Below are 24,189 nucleotides of genomic sequence, written 5' to 3'. Positions count from 1 at the left end.
ATCGGTGTTTCATTACCTAAAAATGTGAACTATTCCAGAAACTTTGAGACAAGAGTGCATTCAACAATACACAGACTCAATAACAGCATGGGATCATCACTGAAAATAAAAGTGACACACTTGGGAGGTAAACTTTCAACAAGGACTCTGAGATCACTGGAGACAATGGATAAAGACTGCACTTACCATCAGTTGTATCAAAAGCATCCACAAACCAGGAAATGTATTCTAGCAAGACGAGGAAATATGATACAGGCCAATCTGAGGTACAGGATACAGCAAGGCAATAGGAAGTCTGACTACTGCAAAGGACTGCTAGACACCAAGGGCGATCACTCCTATGCAAAGGTTTAGCAGGAGCCAATGGACACTGCAGACAGAAAAAATTATCTTAATTCTATGTGTAAAATAAAAGTGCTCAAAGACACCATGAAGAAAACATTGTACAGAAGGGAAAACTGTAGTGGGGAAATCCGTAGGTAAAACAACGCATGTTATGTGCAGTTCTGTTACTTACTACCACCTGATGAGACATATGGAGAGGTCGAAACAGTTTTCTCTGAATATGAAGACACAAATAAAGAAATTAAAAAACAAAAGAAATAAAGACTAAAAAATTCAAAATTAAAATAACATGACATGACAAGACATGACTTACTAGACTAGCTGAATGAATGAATGAATAAATGAATGAATGAAATGAAAGAAGGAAGGAAGGGAGGAGGGAGGAATGTATTTAAGAAAGCACTGTCATACCAGTATGGTCTACTAAAATAAAGACCTCACCCTTTCCTTTCTCCTTGTTACTCAACACATCCATCCATCCATCCACCCATCCATCCTTCCATGCCAGACATAAATTGAAATGGATGTGGGTGGGTGTAAAGGATATATCATGATACCTGAATTTATTCCATATTACAATTTCAACTTTAACATGCAGGCTGGATAGTCACCATGGCCAATGCAATGACCATAGCCTTTGCAATACTGCCTATTATTGTAAACAGAACGACGCTCTAGAATCAGATGATCCACATTCACACACAAACTATTATGGCATAAATGGGATGCATCTAGCTCCTTTGGTATAGTCAGACTTCTCAACTTCACCATCAGTACCAGTCTGTGAACATATTTTTTCTTCCATGTGTTTGTCACAGGATCCTTATATGACAATAGGCCATATAATCCATTGGCTGTTACATTTCCTGTCCATATCCGACAAACACTATTATGTGCTACTACAGAATTTAACGAGATTTTCGCTGACAGGCTTTGAAAAAAATCCTCCATTGCAACTTCCATATGGTGTAGGAATACACTGCAGCTAATAATAATGAGTGTCATCTCCAACAGATACCATTTCTGTGAATTTATAGGGAAAAATTTATTTTTAAATTTTTAAAGTTTTAAAATTTATTTTAAAAATTTTTTAATTAAATTTGTTAATTTTAGTTATATTTTCTGATTGCTACAGTCAATATAATACACATGGTGTGAAAATCCTATGTGTCTATCGTTAATAATTAATTTATTTTAGCGATTTAAAGTTGAATCAATGCTGCCCTGACAGGACATAGAACACAATTAATTTTACTATATGTTCTCTACATTTGTTTCTCAGTACTGACCTTTCCACTGTGTGACAATCAATACAAATCATATGTTAATCTAAAATAACTTCAAAGATGATTTCACCGTGAAGTTCTCGTCAAAGGTTGACCTGCTCTTTTTTTAGATGCTGGACTGTCAACATAGCAGTATGTAAACAGAACACAGATTTCACTTCCGGATCATCAGCAAGGCCTTATTACTCACTGTGCACTGTCGCCGAAATACACACAGACAACAACACCCATGAGCTCATATTCTCAAGAATAAACAATTACCTTTAAATCCCTACCAAAAAAAAAAAAAAAAAAAAAAAAAAAAAAAAATAAATAAAAACTCTTCTATCACCACCAAAATGAGAGAGGGAAAAATGTTCTAAAAATAGACTAGAACTACATTCGTGGGTACTGAACTGGAAGTATTAATTGCGACCCGATTCCAAATAGTGCAGTATTGATGATTGAATCTGAAGATTTCACACATGCAATCTAAAGCAAAGATCCAGTAAACTATTGACCATAGAATCTTAAGATTTCACATAGGCACTCTTAAGCAAAGCTGTAGTACAGTATTGATGATAGAATCTTTAGATTTCACATATATACTCTAAAGCAAAGCACGGCACTATTTGATGATAGAATCTTAAGATTTCACATAGATACTCTGAAGCAAATCACAGCACAATGTGATGATAGAATCTTAAGATTTCACATAGATACTCTAAAGCAAATCACAGCACTATTTGATGGTAGAATCTTAAGATTTCACATAGATACTCTAAAGCAAAGCACGGCACTATTTGATGATAGAATCTTAAGATTTCACATAGATACTCTGAAGCAAATCACAGCACAATGTGATGATAGAATCTTAAGATTTCACATAGATACTCTAAAGCAAATCACAGCACAATTTGATGGTAGAATCTTAAGATTTCACATAGATACTCTAAAGCAAATCACAGCACAATTTGATGAAGGAATCTTAAGATTTTACATAGAAACTCTAAAGGAAAGCACCAGTACTCTATTGATGATGACGATTCAATTAACGATTATTGAGATTACCATAAATTAAGATCATGGTCATATATTATGTACTTAAATTTAAAGAACCTGTATTGCTTGGCCATGAGCCAGTTCAGTTAGATTGGCAATCAAGCAACAAATTGAAGTCATGAAAGACAATTAATTCTTGGCAAGACAATGAACATTTTCTTGGTATTTTTGGATGCAGATTTAGAGGTACCAACTCATGTACACGATTATTTTAGACACTAATTGGTAGCACCAGAACAATTAATTCCATACGAGTTTGATTTATTTCCACAAAAGAATACATTATTAGCATACTAATAGAAAACCGTCAGGACCTTATTTATTGTAAACGTTAATGAAGAAATGATGTCATTCGTTATCGTAATAGTTGCACGTTAGATTAAGTTTGAAACTGATTAAGATGTATGGACGTATTACCTGACCAAAAAAACAAGACTGAACTCGTAAAATTTATTGAATACCACTCTGAGACAAAATTAACACCAAAAAAAATGAACCAACGATAAACAAATATGAAAAACACTAACTTTGACAAGAATTCCAAAATTTATGAATATTAGTGTACTTGTATTTGGAAAGCAGGCGGCCAATCGTTTTAAGAGAACTAGCGTACAAAATACTCGTTGATAATTTTGTTGTCATATATCTTCTCTGTGCCTTGTTTTACGGCGAGTTTTATACATTTATCAGTTTCATTCTAAAATGAGGGGAAATGAAAGATTTTATTTATTTTCCCAATGCACAAAATACTTGTTTTATGTGACAGAAATGCAGAACAGTGTATTAAAATGAACTAGAGATGTAGAGATGCATCTATTGTTGCGGCTTTACTTGACGTTATGGCGTCATTTGAGACGTCATGATGTGTTATTATACGTGCTACATATATGATATTGGCACACGTACCTAAATAACACAGGAACCATACGTACCTAAATAACACAGTAACCACGCGTATCACATTTCTTCCTCAAACACAAATTCTACCGACTTCTTATTTTTGGAGTAGAAGACTATTTTTAAAAAAAAAAAAGAACAAGCAGCATTCTCATCCATGTCCTTATTTTACTAATTATATTTATGCACCTTCAACAAATATTTTGAATAATAATTCTAAGAAATGCATACTTACCTAGATTTGCTGTCTTCTTGTTTGCATAATTTACGTTCAGTCAACTGTCTCTCAAAGACGGAGTATTAGTGCGGTAATAATGGGTAACGGGTACCTGTAACCATTTGTCAAATTTGTAACCAAGATCTTTCAATATTTGACTGTCATCATTAAAAAAATACCATTTCTTGCGTAAGACTTGTTTCTCATGAAGGTTGGACTGATGATGTCACTAGATGATGTCACTAGATGATGTCACTAGATGATGTCACTATACTTGTGGAAGTACCTGCATTCCGTTTCAGTGAAATCTACTGCAAACTTTGAATTTCCGTAATTTACAAATACATTATTTAAATATCAGCTGTGTATGTATCGAAACTATCTTAGATTCTCTTGCTCTAGTAAAGGGACCATGATAAAGAGCGTCCGCCTCGGATGCGGGAGTTCGCGGGTTCGAACTTCGGCGAAGTCATACCAAAGCTTATACAAATGGTATTAACAGCTACCTCGCTAGGCACTCAGCATTAAGGGTTTAGTGTTAGAATTGGTTGTCCTGATGTCAGGATAATGGTACTGGGTGGGACATGATGCTACGTATCTGCGGCATGATGCCCCAGTGCTAGACATCATTATAAACTGCCACACTGCAGACATCGTAGCGATATGGCTGAAAAATTGTTAAAGCCACACACACACACACACACACAACCACTGTCGTCAAGGAGGTATAATATTTGTATTAATCTAGATGTAATGAAGAATTGTATTAACATAATGTAATTAAACTATTCATCCCATATTTGTAGTTGTTGTTTAATTTATGTTTAATTTATGACAGTTCTACGAGTTGCCTGTTTTATACATATGTCGATATCGTGCATGGACAATAATTTGTTATGACAGTTCTACGAGTTGTCTGCTTTACAGATATGCCGATTTCGTGCATGGACAATAATTTGCTATGACAGTTCTACGAGTTGCCTGCTTTACAGATGTACTGATATCGTGCATGGACAATAACTTCTTAAAAAAGCTTAGACCTTTTTTTATCGCCGTATCATATTGTTACACGCACACGGGTATTTACTTGACCGAGCGGTTGTCAAACCCTGGCGCGATTCTCGCTAGAAGTCATAAGTTTACCCCGACTTTCCAAAGACTTCCATACAGCCTCAGTTGTAAATTAGAAAGCCCGACGTGTCCATTCTATACCTAAATTTTCCTCTAATTAATGCAAGACCACAGATAAACCAAACTGCCAACTATCTATCAACCGTACGTCTGCGTGTTTTGGCTTCATTATGTTTCCGTACCACCAACCGTTCACGTCTTAGAACATATATGAGTACTCCCTAACAATGGTAACTATTTTAACTCCTCCACCTTAGGCCAGTCAATGTATGCTTTCCAGGCACATTTCGCCGATATAACTGCACCATATTCGCCCACATGGCGACATAAACGGTGTCTGCCAAGTCCCTTTTTATTTATTCCCTTGTGTAATTTACCGGTTTAATACCGTAAGTACTGTCCTTGCAGTCACGCTACCAATGTATACCACTAGATTTTAATATGGACTATTTTACGACAGGGACATTCATTCGGTTTTGGTCGGAATTCACTACTACTGAACCAGGACATCATGGAAACACTAACACTTCACTCCGTGACGTTTTCTCCTAATAATTAGCTCATTTGTTCGGGCCAGGAATATTTCCATGGTGCCGAATTCCAATAATCACACAAGTAATCACACGAATCTAAGAATTGCTTAAAAAACGGGGCGCTATAACCAAGTGCACATGCGCTAAATTTACTACAATATTATTACAGAATTAGCAAATAACTAAGCGGTCGGAATGTTGGAGAGTAGTTGACATGGTATTGATCACTACACAAGGCATGTTGATCGCATGGTGTGAGTTGTTGGATAATAGATGACGAGATATTGGTCATTGTATATGACTTGGTAATAGAATAGTGTGAGGTGTTGTACAGTAAATGAAGAAGTATTGGTCACTACACACGGTTTATTGGATAGTGTATCGGATGTGTTGGATTACCATTCCGTTCGGCCCCAGACCCTAAATTTCTAGGGCAGTACTGGACATAGATACATCCTATTTTAAATTCCCCCTTAGTGTCCCAGACTGCTTCTTATTGCATTTACCATGTAAAATTTACCATGTGCTCCAGAGTGGCTCAAGCATGTTAACCTAATGCGTAATATGAATTGTCCTTGTGCCCAAGAGAGGTTCTACCAGCTTAGCTACCGCCGCTCCATCTTCCATCTATCCATCCATACGCACGCACGCACGAACGCACACACACACATCCATCAATCCATCCATCCATACGTACGCAGACACGCACGCACGCACACACATCTATCAATCCATCCATCCATACGCACGCACACACACACACACACACACACACACATACATACATACACACACCGACAGAGACAGACATACAAACAGACGGAATAAAATTGAAGATTTCATTATATATCACTGAATATTGTTTTTTCATACACTCTGCCCTTGTAAATTTTTTATCACAGTCTGTAATTTGCTACATAGTCATAATATGGTGCAGCCGATATATCTTCCCCTCTAAAATGGAAAGTGTGCCAATTGGTACGGCGACATACGGAAGGAAAATACATACATGAGTTGTGTAGGGTTAATAAAGTTCTAAACAAACTGATTCTTTTCTTTGTGTGCATTTGCATAACAATTAAACACGTCCTTGAATGACAACAAAACATAGGTCAATCTAAATATAGCATGGAAAGGATGTGTATGTATGAACATTGTGAGTGTACCCTTTTGTCATAATTTAAATGGCAGGAAATGTACAATATGCACATGAGGATTTGCAACGCTGACGGGAATTGTTGATAATATTTAGTGAATATGATTGTAGGGTGGGGTCAGTGAGGTCGTTTGAAAATCACACCTTCGTTTGTATGTCAAATATCAAATGTAGAAGGAAACTTTGATGAGAAAGCTTGCCAGTAGCTTATCGTGGGTCGGTGGTTCTTCCCGGGGTATTCCCGGGTTCTTCCTCCACCATTAATACTGGCCGCCATGCATAGCCTATCGTGTGCTGAAATATGGCGTTAAACCCCACAACAACAACAACACCAACAACAAACTTTGATGAATTGACCTTTTACATGTTGGTTCCGTGGACTTAACCTAATTTGATTGGGTTGATAGCCGGGGGGGGGGGGGGGGTAAGAGTCAAATTTCCATAGGTAAATTAAGGCAGTTTTATTTGTAACGTGAACTCCGTCTGCAAGGAGGACGATATTTCGTATCATGTTTCACGAGAGCGAGTAAATGACAACGAATGCTGCAGGTCCAGGATGTTTACTTGGATGACATATGATGCTAAGAAACAACGATTGTTATACTGGGTATGCAGAATAGAATCTCCACAACGATTGTTATGTTGGGTATGACGTTTCTAGAACGTGAATAGATAAGAACGAAGATTATGGATACTGGATACAGTCCCAGAATGGGGGAAATGGTGGTTAACGGCACTTAAAAACACTATAGTATCATACCGGGGAAACTGAATTTTCGGTTTTCATCTCTAGTTTGCCTTTCATTTCTTCTAATCCAAACTATGTGTTCCTGATAACGACGAATTCACTGTACTGAACTTAGTCATATACATTTACCACTTAACTCCACAGGAAAGAGAGCGGGTTCAAAACGTTACATTATGCTCGGATCAGGTCGGCAGCCGTGGTGTGTCCTTGGGCATGGCATTTTTGCCTGATTGCCTCGACACTAAATAACCTACTTCTAAACCCGTAAAATGCCAAACCACTACCACCACTACCTGATGTAACTGAGTTGTACTGAATATGCGCAGGGGCGACGCCGTGAATGGAATCTATTGAAACAGAATATTGAAATGTATGGTTAGACCCGGCGTCTTTATAAAACGGGGGTTAAACAATATCAATCCATCCACATATTATAAATACCCGAAAGTCTTTGTTCCAAAGTCTGATAATAAATTTAGACTGATGTATGGTGAAAACTAAAAATGTCCCTGACAAGTTACTTAATATGCAAAAATGCGATTAGGTGTGACGGAATGACGGACAGGGATAACGATATATTTCCTACAGACGGAAATACGATGGTAACACCCTACCACTGCCGTGCTGAATTATGTACACATCAGAAAGAAAAGACAAGGACACTGTTATCAGTCCAGCTATGGTTTAAAGCCAGTTTGGCTTGTTCTATCGGATCTGTCTGATAACAATTGCAATGTAATCATCTCGAACAATCGACCTTGTTGTGGAAAGACAATAAAAACACATATACGACATTGTATTCTGAAAAACATCTATCTCTCTGTCTGTCTGTCTCTCTCTCTCTCTCTCTCTCTCTCTCTCTCTCTCTCTCCATATCAAGCTGTACTAAAAGGAACAGGAGGATGACATCATCTAATTATCTCTATGACAGCGCGGCGTCGGCGACTATGACAATGACATTATCGATGATTTGTTTTGAAATATGTGTGTTGTTACTTTCGAAGAAAACAGCACTATAGTCCTGTTCTGATTCAAGAACAGCTCCTTACCGCTTTGTTGTTTCTACTGACAAATAAACGAGAGAGAGAGAGAGAGAGAGAGAGAGAGAGAGAGAACATAATGATCATGGCCACGAGCAAGTTTTTATTTAATAAATAAAACGATTACAATACTGCAGTGCTTTTTCTCCATGTAATTTTTATCGATAGGTTTACAAAATTAGGCTTCAATTTTATGCAGTGGACGTAAATAGTATTTTAAATTTTCCTTTTTTTAAGTTCCTTAAGTGCTTAATAAATTCAAATTTCCACTCCCTAAGATAGCACAAATGAGTTTCGATTTTTAAAAAGAAAACAGCTGACCTACATTTGCTCTGTACAGTTTAGGAATCTCATCAGCAGTGTTTCTTGATTCGATTTAACTAAAATAAACAAAATATTTCTTAATTCGAGTTAACTAAAATAAAATCAATATTTATGACTTACAAATATTTTATTTGCCTAAAGTTTTTACTAGTGGGAGGGGGAAATTCTTGCACTCTATAATGTGAAAGACTGACAATTAACAATCTATTTAAACTATCAAGATTATGAATAAATAAATAATAAATAAAAAAATTAAACTTGATTCAGTATTCCTGCTTTCCCAGACTTTTCAACGAACAAAATTCCGGTTTTTGCCAGCCATTGTAAATTAAAGTTACGTACATGGTAGATGATCATTAACTAAAGTTATTATCATGCATACAGTGGTGTATTGACTGCCCACCCTAGATGCAGCACATAACAGCATGTTACGCACCTTGTTGCAATTCGCCTTGATATAATAACGCCGTCCAGGTAAAGCTGTCAGAAAAACGCAAAGGTGTATACTGAGTATACACAGAGGCGCACTTCACGTGACATAAAAATGATCCAATAGCATTCGTGTATCGGTGACCTATTCGTTCATAGTTAACACATCAAGCTATAACAGTTACGTTAGTGTCTTCCTACGGATCATAGGGCTTGGATGTATTTGTGTTTTGAATTGTGTATTTGATCGAAAATCTTACGTTGTTTTGTGTCGATTTTATAAACAGAGAGAATAATTCTTCGATCGTGAACGTTCTTTACCAGCTGGAATTTACAAGAGAGTTGTGTATTTCTGTTAAATCGCGCGAACGTGAAAAAAAGTCTAGGGAGCACCCCTGTCATTAAATGTAGGGAAACGGTGTCACTCTTCGGTGTAGGATTTGGATTAACAAATTCAAAATGATGGAATTAGAGAATATTGTTCTGCCGCGTAATCAGTCTGTTAAACAGGTAAGTTTTATATATTTTTTATTTATTCTTTAAATTGTACTTACAGCTGATTATTAGTTAAGTAACGCTTTATCATAATGCATATTTTTAGAGTGTTGTTTACTGCTGTAGTCATTTTTAAATGACATCGTCAACTTGTAAGGGCACGTCTATTTATGAATCAATTACAGCTGAGGAGATCAGTCAGTCAATCAACTAATCAAGGGCATTAGACTTGTTCAGTAGTAAGACGGTGGCCTGTCATGTGTGAAAAGGAATATAGGTCACCATGGACCAATTTATCACCGGAAGTAAAGGATACTTCCACATTAAAAGAGCGCATGTGTTGCTGACGTCATTTTCAATAGCGCTGATTCACAGGAGGAACAAAACAAGAGATTAAATTTACTCAGAATTATCTAGAATTTTGATGGAAATATTTATATTTTTGTAGAGAATTGTTAAAGAACAAACCATGGAATAACTTGGACTATAAATGAAAGCCCAGTAGGGCTTGTTTCGATAGCTTAAGTCTTTAATTTCGAATGTAAGCGGTAATATAGCAAGAACCATGTTGTTGCTATTTATGTGAAGATTTTCATGTTAGGGGACGTAATTCGTAACAAAAAACGTTTTGAAACTGATGCGTAAATGATATATTGTCTGCGTTATTGTTGCAATATTTTATTCAGTGAACAAGGACTACCATATAGAACGGGATGTTGTTCTTAGACAAAAGTAAGATTATTGAATAGCGAAAAGCTGGTTTAAAACTTGAAAAACACAGAAGTTCTGAATTTTAACCCCAACAGAAATGATCAAGCAGTACTTTTTCGACGGACTTGTTCAGATTGCAATAGTTTTGAGTTTGTTGAGGATTGACATTAACAATTTAAATGACAACTATGTGAATTACCCAGAAGTGCAGGAAATTATTCTTGGACAGACGGCAGCAATAACACAAAGTAATTTCCATAATTTAATAAACCCCTACAATCCTGAACAAGAAATTTATAGAAAAAATATTGATATAGACTTGTCGGCCTCACATATTTTACGGGACTTAAGATCTATTAGACATCTGTCACAATATCTACGTCCAGAGACGGACATCACAACATTTTTGATTGTGGGTGGATCATCATTTCATCTTAATACTGGTGCTGATGCAGAAAGCAGTAGTCAAGGTGTTGGTGGGAATCATGTTGAACCTTCACAGACTGTGTCGAATCCGACTGTTAATAGTGCCATCATCAGTAACTCTTCCACTGAAAATGCAACCGTGGAAAATCTGACTAATTCAGAGAGCCTTCTTGAGCTTTCAGCACCTGCAGAGCTGGGTAGTAACCCAACAACAGAGGTATCTATAGCTTATAAGTTATATATAAAAAGTGAATATTTGTACTGTATTTATATACATGTACAGATGGATTTTTTTACCAACCTCTTGAACTAACGCTTTGAATACTTCATGTAGTTTTGGAACTTTTTAATTCACTTTGAAGCAGGGCTGAGACAACTGCAGGATTGAAAACCACAGAATCCACTAATATCTGAATTTTCTGTCTTGGCAATTTTCTTTGACAATTTATTGTTTTCTCTGTTTATGTGCACTGATATGTACATGCTGTTTCCCAATCTTCCTCAGAGAAATTTCTGTGCATTGATCTTCATGGAACTGAAGTATTCTATTAAAATCAATTCTCCACAGTCCAATGTAGAGATCTGATGGGCATGTTCTGCTGATGAGGTCGCAGGTTCAAACCCCTGGCCAAGTCATACCAAAGACATAAAATTGGTACTAACAGCTGCCTCATTTGGCACTCAGCAGTAAGAGGTTAGTGCTAGGAATGGTTGGCCTGGTGTCAGGATAATGTTACTTAGTTGGGACATCATGCTACATGTCTGCGGCATGATGCCTCAGTGCTAGACATCACTATAAACTGCCACACCGCAGACATCGTAGTGATAGGACTGAAATTTTTTTAAAGCTACATTAAAAATCCAAATCACACACACACACGTTCTGCTAACCTTGTGGTTCACCAATCAAATCACAACTTTCAGATTTCCTAAAGTGATGACATGCATCATTTGGAAATGATTGTTACCCACAGTAAATCTCCCTAACACAGCCTTCAAAGCATTACCTGATAGGATACTAAAATAAGTGGACTGGAAATTCTAAAGGTCACCAAACATAAACGTTTACCATTATCTGTCAGTCCTCCATGCATGGCTATATACAGTAAATTTGTTATGGACAGCATACTCTTAGTAAGAAACTAAGCTGGATGTGAATCAAGGGTAATTAAGATTGATGTTCCAGCCCAAATCTGCATGCATAAAAAGGAGCACACAAGTCTTCTGCGTGTTAAAAATGGGTAATTTTTAAATTCCATGCATCAAAACCCGAGGGTACATGTCTCTTGAAAACCCTGGAGGTAGCCTGATACTATAGTGCTTAATATGCCAAAGCGTTAAATACCATTAGGTCAGTAAAAACAAATGACTTTCTGGTCAGCCGACCAACCCAGTTTATCATTACCAACCCTAGCACATATTTTCCCCATGGCTAAAAAAAAATAATCCAGTTAACCAGCGGTTTTTCTAGCATCCCATCAAATTACTTAGGTTGGCCCCTAAGATTGCCCTTATTAAACTCATTCAACAATTTTATCAGATAGTTAGTCCTAACTGTACACAATATAACTGTCCCTTGATAACTCGCACACGACAGATTTCAGAAACATAGACCACACTGTAAGCAAGGGCGCAGGATACCAAAGGACCTCCCAAAAAAAATGTGATCCTATGGCTAGACATAGAGAAAACTGGGGGGGGGGGATGGGCTGAATACTTGTTTTAAAATCACGTTGAGAATAATTGTCAATAAAGCACTTTTTATAATGAAGTTATTCATTATTCTGTATAAATTACATTTTTTTCAAGATGTCCAGCATCAGAAACATTGTTAACATTATTCCAACTGGTTTCAACAGCCTTTATGTGTACATGAAAACATTTGCATGTTATGTAACTGCTTTTTGTTATCATTGATCAATTTGTTTCCCTGCTTGGTATGTGGTAACTGAGTGAGTGTGGAGCTACAAAGTGTGGAACTAGACCAACTGTTGATACATCAGCAAATAAGATTCCTTTATTAAAAAATGAGCAACATTTATTTAGTGAAACACTTGTCTATGTCGAAGCTCAGTTTATTTTATTGTTCAATTAGTTCCGTGACTTTAAAATGTGTATGGCATTCTGATTATCAGTGTATACAAGTGCAAGAGGCTCATCCATTATTGTGCTTAATTTATTCAGTTTAATTTTTATGTAACATTGTTGCTTTGCAGTTATCATTTCTCATACTATTTCTGAAATTTTCTGAACAATATGCAGTTTTGTTTACATAGTTTGCATAGCACTGTAACCCTCGACAACAATTAAATGATATGGATTAAATTCAAGGGTGATAGCTGAAAGTTAGCAAATTTCGAGTGAAAGAATTTTGATTTCCAGCAGTTCTACACCACATAGATTGCTTTTAATAGTCTCTAGTTCTCATGTTCATAGTTCTGCTGCCATTTATTTCAACATCCTTCATCAGAATTGTGACAAGGTCAGCATTAAATGTACACTCCAAACTTGAGCTCTTTGTTGTCTTCATTTGACACTGTGCTCTCAATTTCAACTAATTTTTGCTTTTTATTAGCATTAGTGTCATTGTCATTACAAGTCCATTTCCCAAAAATGAAAGCCGATTTTACTGACCCGTTTTTTGGCAAGTACTTCTGCACGCCTTTAAAGGTTTCTAGCCCTAGACTAAATCACACACATAGATGTAACAAAACTAGGATCTTAGATGCAAAGTTTTTTTTTCTTCCCATGATAATGTTAGGTTTCTTGTGGACATATAGCTGTTGCACTAGATCCCAGATCCTTGCTTTGTACAGAAATATGGTATCATCAGGTCATTGCCCTTGAAAGTTTTTCGAGTCAGGCCCTCATGAGTCGCCACATTGTGCAACTTGATAAAGTAACACTCTTGCATGATTCTGTTCAGTGTTGCATGTTGGATGTACAGCAAAAGAAATATTCTATATACTTTGTTGCTGTGTAATGACCAAGATATAGGACTTTGATCTGTTTTATTTAGGGGGCACTGGCTGTTTTGAGGCAGAAAATGTCATCATCTTTCACTAACGGGTCAAGACTGGTAACAGCATACATGTACATTGATTTAATCTCAGTTACATGTTTAAAAATTATTACATGGATTTGTATTTGTTAGAACCCATTTTATTTTGCTTAGCCTTTGGTAGTATGACAGTAAGTTCTATGTATTTTAAAGCTAGAATGTTAGAGAGCTTTCTGCACTTGCTCAGTAGTCTTAATTGGCACACTTTTTCAGATTTGGAGAGAAACCAGTTGTGCATTGATATAAAAAATTACCAGTATGTTTGTTCTGCTATTTACTTTCTAGTGCTGCAGTATATACATAGGCTTATTAGAGTATATTTGTGTGGATTGTTTTCATTCCTTCCAAATTTGTCAGCAGTGATGAATACTTGTAATGCTGTGGTCCAAAATAAATTTACTTCTATACTGTTGTAGCTCATGTAATGTAGCTATGGTCATGGATTATCATTGATTAAATTCTGTTGTATTGTTAGAGTTTGGTTTATTTCAAGTAAATCAAATTCTATGGTAATGAAATCCATTATAACTTTATAAGATGGTTTCACAAGTTTTTACCCAAATTTTGTATTTATATATGCACTATCATGACCAGGGTTCAGTCATGGACTGCATACTTGTTGTGGTGACTTGAATCTGATGTGACTACTACCTTTTCTTTATGACTCCAATATTGGTTGCTTGAAGATTGGATAGTAAATTTATGACAAATTTATGCTTAAAATGTAAAGTTATTCTTATAATAGCAGATTACAATATTAATTTGCACATAGAGCAAGAATGACCTAAAATGTTTTTTTTTAAGCCCAAACTGAAGAGCTTTTTGTTTAGACATAGTAAAAATTACAATTTATGTTGCACAATAAAATAGTGGTCATTGTTTTAATTTCATTAATATAATCTATTATTAGCAAATTTGTATGTGTGTGATTTGGATTTTGAACAAAGCTTTAAAAAATCTTCAGTCATATCACTATGATGTCAGTATAGTAGTTTATAGTGATGTCCAGCACTGAGGCATCATGCTGCATACATGTAGCGTGATATCCTACCAGGTCACATTATCCTGACACCAGGCTGACCAGTCCTAACACTAACCTGTTAATGCTGAGCACCTAGCGAGGCAGCTGCCAGTACCATTTTGATGTCTTTGGTATGACCCAGCGGGGATTCGAACTCAACGACTTCAGCAAATTTTTAAGACGTATCATAAATATAAGAATTATAAACTTGTAGTATAATTTTAACTACATGGAATGTTTTCCATTAGGAATTGGCCTAAACAGGTATGTATATGTTTGCTTTGTCTTAATTTTAGATTACTGGCCCTGTTTATAATCAATGTCCACTGGTCATATAAAAGTGAGTGAAAGTGATGCAGTTCTCAGAACCTATCCGCATATTGTTAAATCTTTTTGGTCATACTGCTCAATAGTGAGATCATTTATATCTCTTGTGCAAAATTATATTCTCTATTTAGTTGATGGTTTTATTGTAGTTTAAAGTCAGATTTATTCTGCACCCATTTATGTCTAACTTGTGAAATAACTGTAATAGTACCCAAGGAATTTGACACTAAGAGTATCCCACCCCTATCACAACTGTTGCTAAGCAAATCAAAAGTACAAGTTGGCAGTATGGAAGGCTACAATTCAATCCAATGATTTCCATACAAGGCTAGAAAATTTGCCATTTACTGGTAGTGTGACTGCCCCTTTACTGTTGTCTCTTGGATCTTTTTCCCTGCATTAGAAAAATGACAATATCTGAATCCATAAACTCTGCAGATAATTTTAGGTCAGATGGGTGGTGCCAGGCATTGGGTTTTTGACATTTTCAGTGGTGATGTGTCTCTGTTACTGATTGATTGGATATAACTACCTTGAAAAGTAATACATGTCTCAGCTTTTTAGTGGAAACACTGAAATATAACTTGCTCACAGTAGACTCCCATCATCACAGTCCAGTTACTTGTCTTTGTTACTGTGTTAAATGAAATTTTGGGTTCAATGAAGCAATACTGACAGTTAAGAAAGTAACATATGGAGGTTTTATTTATATACACTGCGTCTTTCTCTTTCCAAAAATATTAATTTTATTTTGTTTTTAAAAAAAGTATTGCAAAAAATGCACTGACACGACTTTCAATAAAATGAACCCATTTCATCAAAAGTGCCCCTGGTGATCGTTTGTATGAGAGAAATTACTTGCTGGAACACTACTGTAATTTCAAGTGTGTATCAAACATCTGGTTCATGTTATCATAGCATAGATTATATTTACTGAATGCATCACAGGGATGATTCTAATATAATAATTAAGGCTGCTTAGTGGATGCATAATTTTTATTGGGGAATTTTTTAGTTGAAAATTAAAACATTTTGCTTGTCTGAATTTTTCTCGCATTCCATCCAAATCAAAAACATATTACTGGATCCTAATCGGAATTTTACACTTTTTCATACAGGAAGTGATTTCAGTTATAGAAAAGCCTGTTATTTCTTATGTGTGTGCATTTTTGGCCTAATAAAGAACCCCGATTCTCCATTGGTTTGTGCATTGTTGAAGAGTTCACAAGCAAGCAGTCAGCTCCTCCATTTTCATAGTGTTTGATACGAATTCCTTCCTTCCTTAGAACATTTTTTTCCACTGGCTGTTTAGAGCATAATACATGCTCTTAGTGATGGGAATTGGTCAGAACTATCTGATAATTGGTTCCGCTATACCAACTGTTAATCGATTATAATCAGTTACAAAGAGTAAATTTTAATTTTTGTTATAGTTACAACATTGCTTGTGAGTTCAGAATGTTAATAAATGTACAGGAGTAATCTTTTTTAAAGACATGTATACTTTAACCTAGGTAATAAAAATATGACATATTTTCTAGGCTGATCAGTTTTATCTAACTGAAGAACCTGCAATACCCCCAAAACACCTTTTATTCATTTGAAGTATAGAAGGGCATGTTTTTCCTTGTTTGTAATTATTTACTAATGCTATAATCACAGAATTTTACATTTTAACTGAAACATATCATCAAAAATTATTTAAATTTATTAACAAAAATTTAACAGCAAGATCATGTACTCATAACTATATTTGTCCAAATTATGAAAGTTTGCACTACAAAGTATGGTATGGTTTTATACTTGTAAGTTATGAAGGGAATAAATTTAGTTTGACTCTAATGGATCTTAAGTCCTATAGTTTACCATTTACACAAGAATTTTACTAACCTTTGTCTTTTCCATGCAGTTAAAAATAAGAAACAAATTAGGATACTGATCTTTTTGAAAGTACATACTGGAGTATGTGTTTACCAAAAATTGTAAAAATATAAATTGTTTCTTGTCATCGATTTAAATGAAAATAACTGGACCTACATTCGTTTGCATACTTCTTACTGCAGAGTTTGCATATTACCTTTGTCATGTGATATCTAAATGCTTCTTGGTGGCCTCTCCTTTGCTTTGTAAAATTCAAAGTAACTCCAAACATGACAGTAAGTTTTTCTACCAGGCTGTGGGTATATTATGGTTTGACCATTTTGATTCATGACATGTATATCGGATCTAGCAACTTTTTAAAATGTCATTTGGAACCCTCAGTATTCTTCCCAGACACAACATGGGGGAAGGAACTAGTCTGTGCTGAAGCTTCAGAGTAGTCTCCCTTTCTGCACAATCAATTTTGGTGTTTTACAATTGTTTATTTTATTGGTTCACTTAACTAACTGATTTTCGATTATGATCAAAAATTGAAACAACACTGCATACTGGTAATGACTGATGTACACATTTTGTGCTTTGAGTTGCCTAAATTGAACACAGGGCTCAATATTTATCTAACATGTTTTGCCAGGAATCCTGTGGTTTAAAGTGAAATACTAAATGACTTTTTCAACATATTGATGTCTAATCAACTTCAGCTGAATCATGTTTTACATTTTATGGATTTTTTGTAATTGAAAAGGAATTATAGTTTTTATTTTTGTGTTGTTTACTATGTTGACTTTGGTTTGCATGGTAAATATGCAGCACAAGGTACCTATTCATTAGAACATGGCGAAACTTTAATTTGGTGTGAAACTAACTGAAGGTTCTGTATGATTGATGAGCACTTATATTTCAGTAACACCTTTAAATAACATAGAATTAATATAATGGATCCTAAATTATTATTATGGTAGATGAATAAACAGATACATTTGTTGGTCTTAGATCCTCACTTTCATATTAAGTACTTGTTCTAGGTTTTTATTTACCAAAAAACATGGCAGCAACATCAACAACAAAACTGACTTGTCTATACAACAAGAACAAACTCGTGTCGCAAATTTGGGTTTACAGGATACACTGACCCATATAATATTAATTTTGTAATCAGCTATAAAGGAAATATTTAAAAAATGCAAGAAAAATTAAAGGAGTGAGGAAGTAAAATTTGCAGAAGTATTTGTTTTTTAATTTAAAAACTGTTCAGATTATAAGAATTGGGTGTGCCAAAGTTGTATTGTTGGAATCATCCCAGGTGCCATCATAAACCTGGACTGTGCCTATGGCATAAGCAATGTGCTGGCAGTGCTTAAAATTAAATTGTTCAGCATAATTTGATTGGATTGAAGTATTTTTTAAATTCATTTTTAGTCAACGGATTGTGTGGGGAAAAATGCAAACATATATGCTTATCTCGCACTTTGGACTAAAGTGATTTTTCTGTCTTTGATCAATTTTGTCAGAAACTTTATTATACCAGTGTGTGGAATTGTTGCTGTGTGTAAGAGAAATGTTTTCTTATATACTCATGATTAAATAATTCTGAAAAACCTTAAAGTACATTTTGATATGTGTATACCAATAGAATGCAAGCAAAACTCCACAATTACAGAAAATGCAGAATTGCATAAGAGTTTATGAGTTTAAATGTCGTCTGCACAAGTCTTCCAATTTAAATATATAAAGCATGATAAAATTTTGCATATATTGTGTACAATATGACTAAATGAAACATGTCTGTTCTGGGACACTCATTTGTGAATTGATGTTGATTTTTTTCTCTTTAAAACTCCCATAAAACTCGGTGTAATTTCTACAGTACACCCAGAGATGCTTTTTTGTTTCTTCTTAAAAAAAAAGAATTGTGCAGTAGATCTTCAAATTTTCTGTGATGGTTCAATAAATTTAGAGTTTTTGCACCAATCTCCTCTAATTTGTTTTTTCTAAAAGGGATATTTTTTTGCCAAAATCATTGATGGCATGTAAAGTTTTGTTTTAATTTGAAGTTTAACCCAGTTCAGAATCAGTGTACAATGTTTGGGGACATTAGTAAAAGGACAGTTGGATATAGATTTAGATTGGGAGAACTAGACACATTAATGCAGTTCATTTTCTTGTTGTTATGCATCAGATTGCTGTCCTACCTGCTGGCAAAGATAAACATGGGAATTAAGTATTTTCCCTAGACTTTGTGCCATGAGTCATTCATTGATTTTGGGCACAGTATCTTAAGTGTTCTATATGACATTTACTTGTTCACATGAACTTCATTTGATAAGCTTCATTATAACAGTGGTTTTATCCGTTTTATCAGGGTCCAAACTTGAAACTGTTTCACTTTCTTAAATGTGTGTGTGAGGTTTTTTTTTTTTTGTTACAGTACAGAATCTGGCCATCATAATTTAAACAGGGCATTCATTTTTTTTCTGGTGTAGCTTTAAGTTACTACTGTCAGATCCAGGTGTCACACATTGCAAAAAGCAGGTCAACCCAGATTTATGCCTATCATATGTATTCATCACTGTTACATACAGATACATACAGGTACCTCCAAGATAAGTAAATAGAGTACATGTATGTGTATATATATATATATATATATATATATATATATATATATATATATATATATATATATATGTATTTAACAGACATCTACACAAAAAGAGGTAATAAGGGACACTTTAAATGTTAACTTATAAAATTGTTTATATCAAGAACCATATAAAATCTTTGGAGGATAAGCACTTCCATAATAAGCATAAACATGTAGTATGACAAATTTAGAGAAAAAAAACGTAAACATTAACATTCTGTAAAATGTTTATAAAATAGAAGATATAGGTAAAACTCTAAATTCCTTAAAGTATATAGAATAAATTTGTATATATCATATCAATATATAATCCACATTCCCTCAGAAAGGATAAGATTTCCTCTGGTTAAAGTATCACCATCCAGTTCCTTAAGTTAATCGAGTTCACACAAGTCTCACGGGGGGGGGGGGGGGGGAATCTTTTAAACTGTACTTTTACTTGTGAAACTGAAGTATATTGGTTCTTTTTTCATGGTACTTTTAATACATTATTGGCTACATAATGCAAAAGAAATATGAGACAAGGTTACACTCCTCAGTTCATTATTTTAGCACTGGGGCGAATTTCTGAATAAAAAGTGAATAACGACGTAGGAACAATAGGGTCATTTGTTCATGAAAAGAAGAACCCGGGAATGCTTACATGTATGTTGGCTTAAATTATATTGGTTTACCCATATAGTATATGTACCAGAAGCTGCAGATATTTACCCCAGTATGGTTACCACAGGGTTCAAACGTGAAACTCTATGCACCGAGTGACTGTTCAGGTTTAAAAACTAAATGTGTTTAAGGTGAGGTTAAAACAATATGATCTTTTCAGATTAGTACAAAGGCAAATTCAGGTACACAAATTTCCATATGAGCGCAGGTGTTACTGAGGAAAATTTGTCAGAACCGGAACAGGACAAAAATACTGAGTTTCAGCTAAATTTTAGGCATTTTTAAGCTGGATTTGAATGGATGCAGAATAATTCTGACTTAAAATACAAGAAAACCATAAGCTGCTTATAGAGAGGATTTTATTTTGGCTTATTAGTAATTATAAGAGCTGAAAAAACTAGCAGAATTTGAAAGTATTAACTGTAAGAACTTTAAGACTAAACGTGCAGATGACATGTTCATAGCATTTAACATATTTTGAAAACTGATGCATAGCCACAAGTACATTTCACAAGGATGCATCTAAGCAGCTGAACCATGGATTACAAGTTTGAATCTCAAACAACTGAGCTACCAAAGCTCCCTGGAACTTGTACATTCATTTACCTGAATTATTTGGGCTAATTATAGAATATGAAATTTGTGTATTGCCAAAGTCTTTGCAGTGATCATTCAAACAATCAAGAAATATGCATGCGGATGTGAGTTTCAAAATAGTCTGTAAGATGTGAGTTTCAAAATAGTCTGTAAGATGTGAGTTTCAGAATAGTCTGTAAGATTGAGTTTCAGAATAGTCTGTAAGATGTGAGTTTCAGAATAGTCTGTAAGATGTGAGTTTCAAAATAGTCTGTAAGATTGAGTTTCAAAATGGTCTGTAAGATGTGAGTTTCAAAATAGTCTGTAAGATGTGAGTTTCAAAATAGTCTGTAAGATTGAGTTTCAGAATAGTCTGTAAGACATGAGTTTCAGAATTGTATGATGTGAGTTTCAAAATAGTCTGTAAGATGTGAGTTTAGAATAGTCTGTAAGATTGAGTTTCAGAATAGTCTGTAAGATGTGAGTTTCAAAATAGCCTTTGTGTTATTTTTAGCTGTAAAATTTAAAATTCTTCATTTAATTCTTAAACATCTCAAAAGCTGTCAGGGCAGACCTCTACATGATTTTGAGAATTGAAGTCTTCACAGAATTCCCAACTGCCCCACTCTTACCAAAAATTATTGTTTGTTATATAGCAAACTTAAATTCTAATGACTTGGAGTGCAGGAAAAGCCAGAGAGATGGCTGGATATGAGAAACCAAAATGGGTGGGTGGGTGTCTGTCTTTCAGAACTTACCAGTCATAAAAAGGCACATATTTAGGCACTGGCCAAACCCTAAAATGAAAACCTTATAAAGCTCAGTGCATAAAACTGAACAAGTGTGTTCTATGCAACGGTCTGAAATCATTGCAAGCCAAACTGCTCCTGACAAGACTTGGGAGCAGCCCAGGTTATAAATTTTAGGACTTTATTGGACAGAAAATACTGATAAGGGGGTGGGGAGGAGTCTTTTGGGAAAGGCAATTTTGAAAACAGGTGGATCTTGGCCTTTTCATCTACCTGTATAGTCATATTATGTTAGTGCCATTCCCCCACACACGTCTGCATCATTTTAGTTTTCCATTTACCAGTGCACACTTTTTTTTTTATTGATATGGCTGTTTGTTAATATGGTCCCCTCTCTTTAAATCCCACATTGCCTAGACAAGTTACATGTTAATTACATTACATATATCATACACAGAACACTTTGTTGGAATAGAGCATTCAGGCTTGACAGTAGCTCATTGTCCGCTGTTTGAAAAGAGCTTGGTACTACAAAAAAGCTTGAATATCAAGAACACAAGAGTCACACAGAGACGAGGAGTTTTTAGAATAGAGACCCATCCTTATCGTAACTGGCAAATTTGACATAGGTAGCATTATTTGTGGGTGTGCACTGAAGCAGGAAGCCCGTACTGGTACATAAGTTAGGTACAGAATTAAACTATATCTTGTGAAAAGAGCCATTTTGTTTTTGCCTTGTATGCATTTGCAAAGAAAAACGTACTGAACAGAGGTTACAAGTATTTTACATAGCTCTCTGTGCAGCAGACAATTTATTTTTGGTAGTTTAAATGTTTGTATAAAATAGAAGATTCTATCTGTAGAGTACCAATTTTGCATATGGATTTTTTTTATTTTTTTTTTGGCTGTAATGGCACTTTACACACATTGGCTATATCTTGCAGGTAAATTTGGCAACTACCACAAGTTTCTTTCCCAGTGGCACGCCAAGGCAGCCAACTTGAGCTGTAATGGGCAGTATTTAACCTGCAATACCCTTGGATTACAAGTCTGAAACTTTTCCTACTTAGAAGAAATAAAATTGTGATGGATCAAATATATGTACTTAACACATGAATACATTAATATGGGTGTGGGGCAAAATAATAATAATCATCTTGGTGAAATTGTCAAATTTGTTAAGAATTGTCCATGCCTGTCCTTGCAATGATCAAACATAAGGATTACATTGCTAGTGAAGATGTTTACTCTTCAACTTAAAAGTCATGAATTTTGAAATAAAATTTTAAGAGTTCCTGTCAGACATTTTCAACCACTGTGGTGTACCTTAAGAGCACTCAAAAATTAATACAATGTTTCAGTATACACTGTCACCATTCATTCAGCCACAGAAGAAATTAAGTGACTCACTTTTCCTGCCTTGCCTTAACTTGATATATTGGACATCAGGTCAAATACAGGTGTAGAGTACAACTGTTTTGCAGGTGCAAACCAGAGAAAAGAGATAAAATCTTTACACAGAAAATGAATTGTGGAGAGATAGGGTCTGTTATTACTCAGAAACCTTGCAGTGTCTTTTATGTGATATACTTTAAAAATAAAAGCATACCAACATTCCAGTAGTCTACTGATAAATCTAAAACTAATACACTGTAGTTCGAAATTATAGATGATAACAAATTTATTAATCTTAGGACAGGCAGCTTTAAGGTTAATACATATAATGATTATTTTTAGATGCTAATAGTAGTTCTTCAGAAACTCTGCAGCATTTTTTAATGTGGTATACCAGTCGAGTATACTTATTTGGTTTTCTCAGATCACCCCAAAAATATTTTCTGAGGACAAGCTGCTTTTAGGTGAAAAAAATAATGTGATGATTATATGTGTATTCGGATTTAGCAGTTCATGTAATTTTCCCAGAAACTATACATATTGTCATTTATGTGGTATACTGTAGAGCAAGTCGACATTTTTGGTATTTCTTAGATTACAAATTGAAACAAATATAATAAGGTCTACAGACAGTCTACTTATAGATTGATCAGTTAATAAATACAATTAATAAATATCTTGATAGTTCACCATTCTGACTGTTTGGTCTCATCGGTACTAAGGGTAAGTGAAAGGACAGATAAAGCAGCCAAAGCTGCTGTGTAAGATGCCCATTTCCAAATGGAAGATACCATACACTGACTTTAAAATAGTCTTCAAATCAGTATATTCTTTATGCTTAGCAGAATAAAACTCCACAAACAAGATTCAAAACGACAAATCAATTATTGGAGATCAACATCTATCGTGGAGAACAATTCACAAGGATATGGAGATACTGGGACCGATCACATATCAGACACCAGATTCATATATTCTGTATGTGCTGAAGGGTGAGCCTTGACAAGAGTATGTATCCTACCACCACTGACAGTGGAACACATTCTAGTGTTGTCAGCTTCCACTCTGTGAGACAGATGTATTTTGATGTGAA

At 35.0% G+C, this 24,189-nt stretch overlaps 1 protein-coding gene across 2 annotated transcripts in view; it reads left to right on the top strand.

Moving 5' to 3' along the window:
- The first annotated feature begins 9,317 nt into the window (after positions 1-9,317).
- LOC149791614 (endoplasmic reticulum membrane sensor NFE2L1-like) overlaps positions 9,318-24,189 on the top strand; it is a 49,650-nt gene continuing 34,778 nt past the window's right edge. The window contains exon 1 of one of the 2 annotated variants that reach the window (XM_089970172.1): positions 9,318-9,657. In XM_089970172.1, the coding sequence (XP_089826298.1) occupies positions 9,607-9,657 (51 nt within the window). In that variant the 5' untranslated portion in view covers positions 9,318-9,606. Of the gene's footprint in view, positions 9,658-9,999; positions 10,997-24,189 lie in introns of those variants that run through there. The other variant, XM_089970171.1, reaches the window with a different exon arrangement.

This window comes from Sinohyriopsis cumingii, chromosome 9 (assembly GCF_028554795.1).
Source record: "Sinohyriopsis cumingii isolate HCF-2022 chromosome 9, ASM2855479v2, whole genome shotgun sequence".
Classification (NCBI taxonomy): Eukaryota; Metazoa; Mollusca; class Bivalvia; order Unionida; family Unionidae; genus Sinohyriopsis; species Sinohyriopsis cumingii.
The sequence above is the reverse complement of the archived record's forward strand: the minus strand, read 5'-3'. Positions and strand labels throughout refer to the sequence as shown.